Here is a 15,092-nt window from a genome sequence, read left to right on the forward strand (position 1 = left end):
TAAAAAATAAAATATAAAGTTATTATTTAAACTAATTATAAAAACTTAATATACTTTATAATAATAAAAAAACTTAATAAATAATAAATTAAATAGGCCTAACAGCTATCACAATATAACTTTTAAGTTAAGTATATTAATAAAAAAAAGAATATTACCGCGGACGTGCTAAGCTAAAGACTAGATTATATGGTTAAAGTTAAAAACCCTAAGATAAATATCTTTTATAAAAATAAAGATATTCTTAAATTTAACTAGGATGCTAAGCTAGCTACTGTATATATAATTAATAATTATAAGTTTATAATATAACTTAGGAAAAAATAATAAAATAATAAATAATTTTAAGTATAAAGCTAGGGAGCCTAATTTAAAAAAAAGTAATAAAATACTTTTTTAAAATAAATTAATTATAATATCTTAAAGCATGGTTTAGAAAGTAATTAAGTTACACCACGACTTATTATTAAAAAATATTAAAAAATTAAGAAAATAATAAAAAAGATTTAACAAGTATATTTCTTTCTAAGAATGCACTAACAGGTTTAAGATTATATTATAAAGTATAATAAGTATAATTAAAATAAGCTATCTTAATATTAGCTATATAAAAAAATATAAATACTAGATATCCCTGCAAGACCTTGGGAAAGTATTATTATTAATTTTATTATAAGGCTACTGCTATTTAAGAATCCTATTATAGGACTTATTTATATTAATATAATTATTATTATATATAAATTTATAAAATATATAATTATTAAACTAGTTATAAAAAATCTTATTATAAAAAAACTAGCGCTGCTAATACTGCAAGAAGTATTTATTTAAACTAAACTACTAAAAAGATTTATATTTAACAGGGACAAGTTATTTATATTTAAGTTTTAGGAAATAATTATAAAAGCATGTAAAATAAATTAAGATATATTAACTATGAATTATTAATAAATAAATAAATAAATAAAAAGGATAATATAATTAATTAAGTAATACTTATAATACTATCTTAATTAAAATTAAGATAATTAGGTTAAAATACTACCCATGACATAGTTTACTATTAATAATATAAAAAATGCCATGACAAATATCTTGCCTTATTATGCGAATTTAGGAAGAAACCTAAGAATAATATAAATATTATTACTAGCTAAAAAAAGATTAGAATTAACCTTAATATAAGTTAAGTACTTAAATATATTATATAAATTACTTGCATGAGATATTAGGTGGGCTAAGGAAAGAATAAAATTTTATTATAATAAAAAATATAAAAATATGCCACTTTTAAAAAAGGGAAAAAAAGTTTATCTTCTATAATAAATAATAGGAAAGAAAAATTTTAATATTAAAAGTAAATAACTAAGTAATAAATTTAATATAGTAAAATATAGGCTATTTAAAATTAAAAAAAAACTTGCTAATAATAATTATTACTTATTATTACTAGCATAAATATAAGTATACCTAGTATTTTATATCTTATTACTAGAACTAATACTAAATCTAGAAAATAATTATAATAAAGTAACTAATACTAATAAAAAATATAAAGTTAAATAAATCCTAGACTACTAAATATATAAGGGTTAGATTTAGTACTTTATTTACTAGAAAAATTACTTATTAAAAAATAATTTATAAAAACTAGTTAGGTATCTTAATTACCTTAAAAAGATTTAGGAATTTTAGCAAGGAAATAGTTAAAGTAAAAGTTATTAAATAAAGATATAAAAAAAGCCTTTATAACATGGATACTATTAAGGGAGTCTTGTGTAAAAAAACTCTTATTATTTACTATAATAGCTAATTAACTTTATTTTACTACCTTTTTAATTTTTTTTTATTTCTGCTTTTTTTTTAAGCCTTTTAAGCTCTTTTATTTTTTTTATATTATAAATAATAAAGTTACTAACATGTTTATAAAGAAGGTTATTTTACTTTTAAAATTAATTTATTTAGGTATTAATTCCGCCAGCTTTATTATTATTATTATAATTTTTAAATATTCTTCTTATTCTTAAAGTCTTATTTTATTTTGCGCTATAACTAAATAATACTAGTTTATATTTAAGAATATTAGCTTTGCTATAATATATTTTTAGCAAGTGCTAATATACTCCTTATAATAACTTAATTTATTTACTCTTATGCAAGCTTTATTTAGCTTAATATATTACTTATAAGGGGAAATTATTTTAAAACCCTTCTTTATAACATGTTCGTGAAGTTTTTATTTTTTATTTATTAATAAGAAAGGCATCGCGAGCCAGTGCTAAAATATAAAAAAAAGATTTAAGTAATATATAAAACTTACCTACAGGTATTATATTACTTAAAGGATTTTTAAGGATAAAGAACCTAAAAAAGGGGGATTATTAAGAAACATGGCTAGCGCGGACTAATATTAGCTAATAAATTTATTATAATAATATAATGTAACTAGCTATTATATTAGGAACTAAAGCTATTAATTATTTATATTAATTATAATAATATAATAGTATTAATATAATAACTTCTTAGCTGTTATATTAGTTAAAGTAAAGTAATATAATAAATTTAACTAAATATACTTATTAAAGTAAAATAATATAATTAATTTATTAAGTATTATATATTTAAAGGACTGTTTTTATAGTATTAAATAGTTTTAGTTACTATTTATTATTTTTAAAAATTAAGCTATCTTACCTTTTAGTTTTATTTAGTCTTTTATATAAACTCTTTAACCTTAAGACTTGTACCTTCTACTCTTACACACAGAATATCCTTAAATCCCACCGGTTTAAGATGGATTGGCAGGCTTTATCTGACAGTTACCTTAGACTTATTATTATAATATAAGGAAAAAATATCTTTGGATTAATATTTTTCAATAGTAATAAAAACAATATAATAGAATAAAGATACTAAAAAATAGAAAAAAAAACAAGGATACTTAAAATTCATAACCATGGTTAAATAAATATAGATGAAAAAAAATTATGCAAGGCGGCGGGAAGCGGCAAAACAGACCATTGGTTAAGCTAAGATGTCTGCTGAACAGGATGCCTGCCGCAAACCACTTGGTCCACTGATAAGCAGGCCTTGGTATATTTTATTTTAAATCAACTGTTGTCTTACACAAGAGCTATAAAATTACATCAATATCCATAGCATCTTCATTCCAAGTGCCCCTGCAGTTTGCATGGTCTCTGTCATGAACATTATTCTGGGTTGTATACCCAGAATTATTTTTCTGCTGCATACCACCCGGAAGCCCTTGATGGCCCAACCTGGCCCTTTCTCTGGTCTCTATTAACGCTCGCCGCACCAGATCCTTGTCCTTTGGAATCGAGAGCGATTCAGGCTCCCTGTAGAGAACTATCTCGTTGCATGGCGGTTTGCTGTTATCTGCCACCAGCATTTTTGTCATTGATAGCCTGCCTTCTAGCCCGGGTAGGATTGTCAGAGCACCCTCAAGAGCATCAGTCTCTGCCAACTCCTGTTCAAGATCATGAACATAAAGAGTGGTTGCAGTGTCATCCAATAACATCGCGTCATTGTGTCTTTGTAATGTATTCGCTAAACATCGAGCTTGCTCTGTCTGGCCATTAAGTAGGCGAAGCGTTGCAAGAGGCCCTAAAAATGAGTTAACAATTGACATTGTCTAAAATTTAAATGTGCTATGTGAGACAACCCCTTGTTACTGCGTACCTATCTGTAGCCGACCAAACTTTTTCGTTAGAGGTTGATCATCAAGCTCCCCGTCAGCGGGGCGTTTCCTTCCGTTGCCTGCAACATCAGACTGATGCGCCATCCTTTCAAGAGTACAACAGGAGGAACGAGGTCTTATCGAAGAGCGAGCGACACGGTTTCATACTACTTAGATGACCGAACAGAAGCGCAAGGGCATGTAATCATGTCTGACCGCATGGCTTGATGCTCGGAACGAGGTTTTCAAAGACTTTATGGGGTTTGACTCATCCCCCCCTCCTCAGACCGAACACTAGAACATTCGATAAATTTCACTTCATCAACCCCTCACCCCTCCCACATCCGATAACGAGTCAACTGCACATCGCCATGGCCTCAAACATCCCAGACCAGCCAAGATGGACATCAAAACTCGTTCGCGATACTTTTCTCCAATATTTTCAGAAGCATGGCCATACGTTCGGTATGTTGAATAGGCGACAAAAGATCGCAATACAAGGTTAAGACTGACAATCAATGATTTGCTTTCAATAGTTGCCTCATCTCCTGTGGCCCCCTTGTCTGATCCTACTCTGCTATTCACCAATGCAGGCATGAATCAATTCAAGTCAATTTTTCTGGGTACAGTGAATCCAAATTCAGATTTTGCGCAACTGAAGAGCGCAGTCAACTCCCAAAAAGTCCAAGGCCCGACTCGTACTTATCTAAACAGTTGCTAACTTAGTCACAGTGTATTCGCGCAGGTGGAAAACATAATGTTTGTGGACGTTGTATACAACTACGGCAAGGTCTAGCTAACGCCTTTTATCTAGGACTTGGATGATGTTGGGAAGGATAGTTACCACCATGTATGCTGTATCTCTCTTTTGACACCGGACTGGCTAACTGTTTGCACAGACCTTTTTTGAAATGCTTGGTAACTGGAGCTTTGGCGACTATTTCAAGAAGGAGGCCATCCATTATTCCTGGGAGTTGCTGACGCAGGTGTATGGACTCGACCCTAGCCGTCTATACGTGACGTACTTTGAAGGAAACGAAGAAGGAGGCTTAGAACCCGACTTGGAAGCCAAGGCGCTTTGGAAGGCCGCGGGCGTTCCCGAAGACCATATCCTACCCGGAAACATGAAGGATAATTTCTGGGAGATGGGAGATCAGGGTCCATGTGGACCTTGCAGCGAAGTTCACTATGACCGCATTGGCGGGCGTAATGCCGCCTCCCTTGTTAACCAAGACGATCCGAACGTCTTGGAGATTTGGAACAACGTCTTCATTCAATATAACCGCGAAAATGATGGGTCCTTGCGTTCGTTGCCAAACAAACATGTGGACACTGGAATGGGATTCGAGCGGCTTGTGTCTGTGCTGCAGGACAAATCATCTAATTACGACACTGATGTATTCGGTCCGATCTTTGAAACTATTCAGAATATTACTGGCGCACGTGAATACCAGGGCCGATTTGGAGCGGATGATATAGACGGGCTTGATACTGCTTACCGCGTGGTTGCAGACCATGTTCGAACGTTGATGTTTGCGATTTCAGACGGCGTGGTGCCAAATAACGAGGGTCGTGGCTATGTTATTCGCCGTGTGTTGCGCAGGGGTGCACGGTACGCCAGAAAATATTTCCAGGTTGAAATTGGAAGCTTTTTCTCGAGAATTGTGCCTACTGTCGTGACCCAGCTCGGTGACATGTTTCCCGAGCTGAAACAGAAGCAACAGGATGTGATGGAGATATTAGATGAGGAGGAAATATCCTTCGCGAAAACGTTAGATCGTGGAGAGCGTCAGTTTGAGCAGTACGCCCAGCAGGCCAAAGCTACAGGGGGCCACAAATTGCACGGAGCTGATGTTTGGAGACTCTATGACACTTTTGGCTTCCCGGTCGATTTGACCCGCATTATGGCCGAAGAGCGCGGTCTCGATATAGATGATCGCCAATTTGAGGAGGCTCGTGCAAAGGCCAAGGAGGCTAGCAAAGGCCAAAAGAAAACAACCACCGGAAGCGTGAAACTCGATGTACATGATTTAGGGAAACTTGAAAAGATGGACGATGTGCCCAAAACCGATGACAGTGCTAAATTCGAGAAAGGAAATGTCACTGCTCAAATCAAGGCGATCTACCACGGAAAGAGTTTCCATACGTCCACTCAAAGCATACCCGGGTCAGAGCAAGTTGGCGTTATCCTGGATCGCACCAACTTCTACGCTGAACAAGGTGGACAGGAAAATGATACAGGACGAATTATTATTGATGGCCAGGCTGAGCTTGATGTCGTGGATGTCCAGCTGTATGCTGGCTACGTCCTACACACGGGCTACATGAAGTACGGATCTTTCACTGTCAACGATACCATCATCTGCGAATACGATGAGCTCCGCCGGTGGCCCATCAGGAACAATCATACCGGAACACACATTCTGAACTTTGCCCTGAGAGAAGTCTTAGGAAGCGGCATTGAGCAGAAGGGATCTCTTGTTTCCTCGGAGAAATTAAGATTTGATTTCTCTCATAAGTCAGCCATTGCGGATGCGGACTTGACCAAAATTGAGGAATTGTCTACCCAATATATCCGACGCAATTGCTTTGTGTATTCACAGGAGGTCCCCCTGGCAGTTGCCCGAAACATTGCGGGCGTGAGGGCTGTGTTCGGCGAGACCTATCCTGATCCCGTTCGTGTTGTTTCTGTGGGAGCTGAATTGGAAGAAATTCTGAAGAATGTCGAAGATCCACGGTGGGCAGAGGTCAGCATCGAATTCTGTGGTGGCACCCATGTGCAAAAGACAGGGGATATCAAGGAGTTGGTCATCCTGGAAGAAAGTGGAATTGCCAAAGGTATTCGCAGAATCATTGCCGTCACCGGGGAAGACGCCTACGAAGTGCAACGTATCGCAGCCGAGTTTGAGAAGCGTCTGGACCACCTCGAGGCAACGCCCTCGGGACCCGCCAAAGAACAAAATGCGAAACAGATCCAGGTCGAGCTTAACCAGCTCTCGATCTCCGCCGTCCGGAAATCAAAATTCCGCGAGCGCTTCGCCCAAATCAACAAAAAAATCATTGACGAGCAGAAAGCACAACAGAAACTCGAGTCCAAGAAGGCCGTTGAGAGTATCACCTCGTATTTTGCGGCACCAGAAAATGCGGACAAGTCCTGGCTTATCGCGAAGCTTCCGATATCTGCAAACTCAAAGGCTGTCAGTGAATCTCTGACTTATGTCAAAACGAAGCTTGCGGATAAGATGGTCTATGTTCTTGCTCCCAGTATCGAGGACGGTCGTGTAGCGCATGGGTGCTACGTTCCGAAGGTAAGCTGTTCTTAGTCCCCTCATTTTTTTTTTTTTTTTCGAGCTATCTAACAAGTCATAATTCACGTCTCTAGGCGGTTAGCGACCAGGGTGCGTCTGCCAGTGAATGGTCCACCGCTGTTTCGAGAGCGGTTGGAGGCAAGGCAGGAGGCAAAGGCCCTACTTCTATTGGTAACGGTGTCAATCCCGAGAAAGTTGATGATGCCATAGACTTGGCTTCGGAATATCTTAGCAGATTTAAGCTGTAGTCTCGGCAATGACTTAGGGTCTGCCTGACATTGTCATCATAGATATTCTCTACACTTCTCACAAAATAAAAAGTTTTCTAGATAGCTTCTTCTCTCTACATCTCCCCGCATTGAACGACAGTGACATCTTGATTTGGTTTGTCCCTTGTGGTGCGGGTATTCTCAATCATTCGCACGATGTCCATTCCATCAACCACTTGTCCAAAGACAACATGTTTGTCGTTTAGAAACGGAGTCGCAGTGGTCGTGATGAAGAACTGGCAGCCGTTTGTATTCGGTCCAGAATTCTAACAGTGTCAGTTTTTTTTAGTTTTTTTTTTTTTTTTTCAACTCTGGCTTAAAGCAGGGTCGCTTACAGCCATGCTCAGTAACCCTGGACGATCATGGCGCAGGGTAAAATTCTCGTCTGGGAACTTGGGAGTTCCAAAGATGGTACACGAGCCTGTGCCATCGCCATTGATGAAATCACCCCCTTGGATCATAAAGTCCTTGATCTATACCGGAAAATCAAATTTTGAACTCCGGAATTGAGCTCTCTTTTGAGAACTGTAAATACTCACTACTCTGTGGAATCTACTGCCTTTGTATCCCTGAGGCCGGCCTTGTTGATTCTTGCTCTCTCCGGTGCAGAACTGACGGAAGTTTTCAGCAGTTCGAGGGGTCACATCCGCGAAGAGTTCCAATTTGAGACGTCCCAACGGCTCACCTGTAGGGAAGCCTGGTGGTTAGCCGGCTATCTGATGCTTGCCATGTTTGACTAGTGCCAGCCACCGTACAGCCAGGCACCCTTACTGAAAATATACATGGGTTCTGGGCAAGCATACTTTGAGACTTTAGGAAAAAAGATGCGGGGAGACCTACCACCGAGAGCGACATCGAAGAACACGACTGGGTTGCTGCTAGAATTGTTATTCATTTTTTGGGCCCTCCGCCAGCGTTGAGAGGTGATTTCAGTCAAAAATACAAGCACTTTGCCCAGTAAGTTCTCTTCCAGGTCCTAGCCACTCGGATTTCGGGCCGAATTTCCTGTGAGAGAATAGCTGTTTTCGCTGGCGGAGGTTTTGGACGGGCCCAGAGTCTTGGACCCTGATCCAAAACTTGGCACAAGGAGATCGTCCCGTGATTCAGGACTTCTCGCTGTCTCCTCTTCTAGCAACCCTAAGGAGGCCGAGACCCTCCTCTCTTCCATGAATCCAGCTCCATTACCAGCCCATGGTTGCTAGCGTGCTACCACTGCGCATATTGAATTGAGCAAGGGCTGTTGCAGCTCTGATAGCAGCTGCTCTCAGTAATGCGCCATCAAGTGCTCGTTAATAGGTGTTCCTTTACCTGCTCTCTTGGACTCGATGAACTGAGCTGTGACTGCCGATACCATCTCTCGGGGCTTTCTATAGTGGTCTCTCTTATTTACATCCCAAGGGGGTGAATCGGAAACGCCGTCCCGTCATCAGGAATCACCACCTCTTCTCATAAACGCCCCTTCGCCTATCCTCGAACCCTTCAGCCCCGGACGTATCCGTTTATCGAGATGTCTACAACAACAGACTCTTCACAGCCCACTGGCAACAGTTCCAACAGCGATGGCGGCTCAAGCCCCACTAGTTCTCCGCTACTATTCTTCGTCGCACTTGGCTTTGGGGTCGTTTTTACAAATCTATGGTATGTTTTCCGAGCCTATGCCATTCGAGTAACGAGTGACATTCATGATGAAATATAGGATCATTGTTGGTGTGAAGTACTGCTTTAGATATAATCAGCGAAACCGCCAGTTGCGCAGCGAAGAAACCGGCGAACCGATAGACCTAGTCGCCATGCCGCGAACTCATCGGAGGAGAAGGGAAAAGAAATTGATGACCATGGATGAAGTAAACGAACGATTTCCGCTCACAAAGTACAAGTTGTGGAGATCTTCACGAGCAAATGCGGGATTATCAACTGCTGGTGGCATATCCGCCCATGATCCTGACCACGTTCATGGAACACAAAAAGACGACCAGCAGTCCCTCCCAGACGGTGCTATCTCGCCCTTGGCTGCGCTTGGTACTATATCCCACCAGAAGGGCGATTCAACAACGTTTCAACCACCAAAGTTTGTTGGTGATGGTGACCCGTCCCAACAAGCGGAAGAGAAGAGTCTCGAGGATTTCACACAGCCTAGCCATGTGCCCTTGAGAGCCAGTTTGGAGCGAAATGACACACAGGACAGGAATCAGGCTGATTACATACCCATACAAGAGGATGGGGAAATCCTCCTTCCCGCCACGGTTGATACGGACCCTGCCTCAAACCCTGGAGATTCATGTGCGATCTGTCTGGATATCATTGAAGACGACGACGATATACGCGGTCTCTCTTGTGGACATGCATTTCACGCTTCGTGTGTGGATCCGTGGCTTACAAGTCGACGAGCCTCGTGTCCGCTATGCAAGGCAGATTATTATACGCCCAAGCCTCGCCCGGAGCCCACCGACCCATCCTCTACAAACGACCGTCGCCGCGCGGCTCGCCGGGTGTCAGTACCAAATCAACCACCGGCTGTCTTCATCAGAGGAATCAATCCGTTTCGGGCACACGTGACAATGTCCAGACAGTCGTTACAGAGGGCCCCTGATCCTGATGTCGGACAATCTCGGCGTAGAGGCCGCAGATTTTGGGGGCGACCTCTGTTCAGGCGAGAAACGATTACTAATCCAATTCGTTCCGGAGACGGCACCTTGAACTCAACCATTTTCTCTCGATTTTTCAGGTTTCGCAACCGATCCAGAGACAGAAGCCACGATTCTGCAACCTCGACTGAAAACCCACACCACAATGGCCCGCAGACACCAAGCCAGCTGGAGGCTGGGCAAGCTCCGTAATTACATGTGAGAAACTTTGGACTGTGGCTCTAGTGTTATACCCACACACCGACATCCGGAATGCCTGTGGCGGTATATCGATCACTCATTATGATGCATCCATGAGCGCTCTTGGCTTTTCGTTAACGACATCTTATTCAAACGGAGTTTCATAGCGTCGTTGTTGTATGATCTATAATTTCATGGGCAGTCCTTTTTTTGTTGATATCACCACTATATGGGAAATGTTTGATAGGCGTTTGGTTTCTCGATGTTATCTATTGCCGTTCGCAGATTTTTTTCCTTATATCTGCACTATTATCACTAGGAATATCAAGCATTTTGCTGGGATCAAGGGTGCCCGGTCCTATCTGGCCTGCATTAAAGATGCTCAGTTTATGCAAGATCGCAGAACATCGAAGTGTATTTATGGTCTCCTAACAAGCCCAAGGAGCGTGAGAATTCGCACTGTCAAAGTTGACCCATGGATTAACCTCTCTGGCCTGCATACGAAAAATAGATCATAATCGTAATTGGGCTGCTTTCTGCCCATTCCGACACGTTACAGGTCAGCAACCTAACGACCGTGCATGTTCTAAAAGAGCGGCCTCGGGGGAGTTGCAGGAAACCAAGGATGAGATAGGATATCCAGCAATGGACGTAAAGATAGTCATTCTATACATCTAGAGTAGCGCGACGGTTGTCACTAGCTGACGACATAAAAGCCGGATCATGGCATTGCAGGCTTATATCTGCAACTCTATTGATATGTACACATTAGCCGCAGCCGCCGAGTATAACGATCGCTCAATTACCCCCAAGAGGCTTTTGTTGGAAGAAATGCACGTCTTTGAGGTGCATAGTGACAGATACCCATTCCGAGGCCGCTGGGTCGTACTCGGCGTCTACCTCGATCCTGCAGGAACCGAGTGAGCCCCGTATGCTCACAGGCCCACGAATGGAGAACGTTCCCTGGCGATGAGCACGGGAGTCCATTTCTAGGCATTGATTTATTCTAGCCTTGAACGCTAGCGAGGCCACGTGGAAATCAGAACCAGGGCTGAATTTCGGCAGAGGTAGCCATTGTAATGTAGATAAAATGAATGAAGATTGTAGCTGCATGCCATCATCTCGGCTTGGCCTGCTCGGCGGCTCTGGTCGCGATACATCACCTAGTTTATCCAGTGTTTTGAGATCCGAAGGTATTATTGTCCTGGGAAAATCAGGCAAGCCCAAAGCTCCATCAGTGACCGAGCTCTTAGCGCTGAATTGGCCAAGAAGTCTTTCCCAGAGGACTGAACACGCATCAAGGGCGGCCAGGGCCACGTAGGACGCCCGTACGGTCGAAACAGGCTTCGAAATCCAAGCGATCGCATTATCGGTAAATAATAATCTATGCACTGATGAGAGTCCGGAAATTTGAGATGAAAAAGTTGGAAGTATGCTCACCCTGACTGAAAGTAGGTAGTTTTGGCTCGAGAAGGGAATTGGTGTAGTAGCCATTGCACTTCTATCGTAAAGGGCGGGCTGAGCATGCGCGAGAGTGAAATCGATCGAGATGCCTCGCTTAGAGCAATAGACGCCAACTCATCTAGTATCGTCAGAGCCAGATACGTAGGGTTTGGATATAATATATCACCTTTGAGCGCTCGGAGCTTTTCAGCATCTTTGGAAATTTTGACAAATTCCTTCCACTCGGGATCCGAGGCGGCATATAGTTTACCTTCCTGTAACCGTGCCCAGCCAGTCGGTATGAAGATAGGTGTTGAGGAGCCGCGGATGGTTTTCTCGTGCGAAGTACTTTTCTCGGGAGGTTTGGGTGACTTTGCATTGCTGTCATCCTCGTGCGCAAAAAAGTTTGACTCCCAGATATAGAGGCTGGTGCCAGCGAACAATATATGCGGAATGAGCCCTCTATTATCATCAGTGCGGGTGCAGAATTAGCATTGCTAAATGGAACATACGTAGACCACGGACGTTTAATCAATTTCACATAGCGTATGTTGACTGGAGCTGAAACGAAGCCTCGAAACGTTGCCTTATTTCGTGGCAGCAATCGACGGCTATGAAGTAGCGGCCTTGATGGCGGCATTGGAATAGCACATCGGTGTAATTTGAATGATTGATCTCGCCAATCTCGCTAGAGTGACAGTGGTAAGATTGTTAAGACAGTAGAAAAAAACACTCGGAAGGGGAAAGCGAGCCGTTTTACCACGCTATTATAAGTGTAACCATACAGTATGGACTGTTGTTGGACTGAATTGAGATAGATGTTCCCCAGATTCAGCGAGCCCGAGTCTAGCGCACGTGATCAAGCCCCAACACCGCCAGCCATGTGCATAGGGCATTGGTATAAGACGGCATCCATATTTATACATGACATTTTTGTGATCCTTTAGACATACCATCACCAGTAGCGACCAGCTTGATGAACGTCTATTACTAGTTTCATTGGACCTCTAATATTAAAATCCAAGATGTTGTTGTCCTTCAGTTTCTTGACTACATTAGCCACACTCGCAGTCGAAACCACTGCGTTGGAAGCTTCTGTTATCAACTTTGGGTCCGAAACACGCATGCAGGACCTGGAGTCTCGAACCATATCAAACGCCACCCTTCAACGGTTATTGGAGCTTTGGTCCAAGTCGCCCACTACATCGTCTCTACAAGGCTCAGATGATGATGATGACATCGAGCTCCTGAGCAGTTTGGCAGGATCTCCAATACGCTTGTTCGGCGTCCCGGCTGCAGGTGGAGCATCAGATACACTACTGGTCGTATTAGAAGGGCTGACTGGCGATCTCGGTATGATGAACTTGGCTTTCCACCAATGCTCAATCTGAATCTGACCGCACAACTCTTAGAAAGTTCAATTCATGATGAGTACCAAGGGCAAGTACTGACTTCCACAGTCGGGACAAACTTCCTGGATGTGGTCGAAGAAGTAGTTAGCCTTGAGAGCAAGCATTTCTCGTTCTCCAACCTTGAAAACCCAAAGGTAAAAGCCGATTTACATGTATTAAGTCAATTCAGCCGCTGATACCTTGTCCTCCTTACTTTTAGGAGTCTATCAAGTCATGGCTTCCCGAGGACCTCGGTGTTGGTATCGGTATGGAACTCCTCGACCACGTTATCGTCGGCGAATCCTGGGTCAATGATCAGAAAGGGTTTGTGGCTACACACATTGCATTCAAGGTATTTTGTGGACCCTTATTTGTGCCACATCATGTCAAGTTGCAGTGCTAAGCACAGTTTCCATGAAGTCCAATGGTGTCTCTGCCCATTTAAAAGACCTCAAGTCTTTCTTGGCCGAATTGCATTTGCTGTCACTGAACGGTAGGAAGGTGACGGTAGTGGTTTTATCGAATTTAACCATAGCATTGAAGCCGTCTCACCCACGGTCAGCGCCGAAACATGGGAGGCTGAACACAAGGGACACCCGGTTTATGACCACTCGGCAACAAACACAGATGTCGCTTTCCCTCGCACCCATATGCTACACGTCAAACTCTTCATGCAACGACGCAACAAACGCTTGCTCAGGACACGGCGCGTGTTATGAGAAAACCAGCAATTGCCACGCCTGCTACTGCTCAGAACGATGGGGTGGATCGGCTTGTCAGAAAAGCGACATCAGCTCCCCATTCTTTTTGATTGTGGGCGTGACTTTGGCTGTTATTTTAGCGGTGGGCTCTGCTATCGGCATGATATTTCAAGTCGGAAATCTCGAGCTACCAGGCGTAATTAGTGCGGGCGTTGGGCCCGCCAGGGCACCGAAGTGAGGTTCATCAATTACCTCGTCGGTAGTGGCGCTGCCAATCTTGGTGCCTATGTGAGTATAATGTGTCAATACGAGTGACTCAGCTCAGGCTGTATTATCATGGACTAACTTAAAGGGCGAACTCAATCTACCTCGTTAACATTCGTGAAGTAGTTAGATAGTACATAAAACCGGAGCCTAGACACCGACTTCCGGGCTCCGGAGTTGGGGTGTACTAGCATCACGGCAAGTCAAATTCCGTCCCCGCACTGGCGGGGTAAGATCGACAATTGTTGGGTATGACGGACATGATAGTAGTTGAACATATAACACTGTACCCTGGATATTCAAGCCTGACTCCTTCTGAACCGTATAACTATCAATTGGTGGAGTTTTCTCTTTATCTACACTCTCTACACTATTTCCTGATCACCCACGTTCTTTCCTCAAGCGTAGCAATGGCCCTTGCCCCCAAATTCGCGGGACAGAGATTGATGCCAACCACTGCCCACCAGCAGCATACGCTTGAAATATGTTTGTTACCTTACCCACTATTTCAAGTGTTGGAGAAATGCTGACCTCGTTCAAGACCTTGACTATGTCTGCCCTGTTAGTCTTCAGCGGCTAGGAAAGGCTGTCCTGAATTAACTGCTCAGCGATGATTATTACAATTCTCTGCAAGGCTATTCAAGACTTTCTATGCTTCAGCCAGACCGATTATTACTGAGAGGTATCAAGCGCGACTCCAAGTGATCTTTCGCCAGCATATTCAGCCTTGGCATCCATCATCTACACTCACGCATGAAAGCGCCGCGGCAATTCTCAAGATAGCGCCGGATAAATTCTGGGAGTTCAGTGCAGCCTTATTCGAGCAGCAACAAGACTTTTTTGACGTCAATGTTGTGAATGAAACTCGCAATCAGACGTATGACAGGCTGGCAGATATTGGTGAAAGTGTTGGCGTGGGCAAGAATGAAATTTTGAAACTGCTGACAATAGCGTGGGAACCTGACGAAGACGGACAGTTGAACACCGGGAATTCGGTCACCAATGATATCAAGGCCATGGTCAAAGTATGTACTTGAGCGATTGTCTTTGAGAGCGGCAACTAAAATCGAGCACAGGCAGGCCGAGTGGTTGGTGTTCATGTTTCTCCAACAGTGTATTTTAATGTGCGTTACCTAAGCCTAAAAGCCCCAAGCCTAAGAAGCGCTGACTTTGAGGATATAGGGCGTT

The 15,092-nt window shown here is 42.3% G+C and overlaps 6 protein-coding genes across 6 annotated transcripts; 3 read left to right on the forward strand and 3 right to left on the reverse strand.

Moving 5' to 3' along the window:
• Positions 1–3,030: 3,030 nt before the first annotated feature.
• BDW74DRAFT_157834 (uncharacterized protein) lies at positions 3,031–3,911 on the reverse strand. Its single transcript, XM_073725203.1, has 2 exons — positions 3,706–3,911; positions 3,031–3,630 (listed from the first exon to the last, which is right to left on the reverse strand). Exons 1-2 carry the CDS (start codon positions 3,806–3,808, stop codon positions 3,140–3,142), a joined length of 594 nt encoding a protein of 197 aa, XP_073581200.1. The 5' UTR covers positions 3,809–3,911; the 3' UTR covers positions 3,031–3,139.
• A 163-nt stretch (positions 3,912–4,074) lies between these two features.
• On the forward strand, positions 4,075–7,259 carry BDW74DRAFT_169413 (alanine--tRNA ligase; the record flags this gene model as incomplete). The annotated part of the gene is made up of 6 exons (XM_073726988.1): positions 4,075–4,168; positions 4,240–4,385; positions 4,436–4,462; positions 4,518–4,553; positions 4,603–7,011; positions 7,086–7,259. 6 exons carry the CDS (start codon positions 4,075–4,077, stop codon positions 7,257–7,259), a joined length of 2,886 nt encoding a protein of 961 aa, XP_073581201.1.
• On the reverse strand, positions 7,191–8,292 carry cyp3 (putative peptidyl-prolyl cis-trans isomerase). Its single transcript, XM_073733244.1, has 4 exons — positions 8,121–8,292; positions 7,820–7,965; positions 7,616–7,753; positions 7,191–7,546 (listed from the first exon to the last, which is right to left on the reverse strand). Exons 1-4 carry the CDS (start codon positions 8,173–8,175, stop codon positions 7,355–7,357), a joined length of 531 nt encoding a protein of 176 aa, XP_073581202.1. The 5' UTR covers positions 8,176–8,292; the 3' UTR covers positions 7,191–7,354.
• Positions 8,293–8,722: 430 nt separating this feature from the next.
• On the forward strand, positions 8,723–10,200 carry BDW74DRAFT_59289 (E3 ubiquitin-protein ligase RNF103). Its single transcript, XM_073733246.1, has one exon. It carries the CDS (start codon positions 8,963–8,965, stop codon positions 10,115–10,117), a length of 1,155 nt encoding a protein of 384 aa, XP_073581203.1. The 5' UTR covers positions 8,723–8,962; the 3' UTR covers positions 10,118–10,200.
• Positions 10,201–10,763: 563 nt separating this feature from the next.
• BDW74DRAFT_59287 (uncharacterized protein) lies at positions 10,764–12,334 on the reverse strand. Its single transcript, XM_073733245.1, has 4 exons — positions 12,061–12,334; positions 11,736–12,010; positions 11,546–11,687; positions 10,764–11,489 (listed from the first exon to the last, which is right to left on the reverse strand). Exons 1-4 carry the CDS (start codon positions 12,186–12,188, stop codon positions 10,904–10,906), a joined length of 1,131 nt encoding a protein of 376 aa, XP_073581204.1. The 5' UTR covers positions 12,189–12,334; the 3' UTR covers positions 10,764–10,903.
• Positions 12,335–12,481: 147 nt separating this feature from the next.
• On the forward strand, positions 12,482–14,192 carry BDW74DRAFT_157849 (DUF3844 domain-containing protein). Its single transcript, XM_073725204.1, has 4 exons — positions 12,482–12,901; positions 12,961–13,094; positions 13,160–13,291; positions 13,360–14,192. Exons 1-4 carry the CDS (start codon positions 12,574–12,576, stop codon positions 13,876–13,878), a joined length of 1,113 nt encoding a protein of 370 aa, XP_073581205.1. The 5' UTR covers positions 12,482–12,573; the 3' UTR covers positions 13,879–14,192.
• Positions 14,193–15,092: the final 900 nt, after the last annotated feature.

The sequence above is a fragment of the Aspergillus multicolor genome, assembly GCF_047715735.1.
Source record: "Aspergillus multicolor strain CBS 133.54 unplaced genomic scaffold BDW74scaffold_23, whole genome shotgun sequence".
NCBI classification, from domain to species: domain Eukaryota; kingdom Fungi; phylum Ascomycota; class Eurotiomycetes; order Eurotiales; family Aspergillaceae; genus Aspergillus; species Aspergillus multicolor.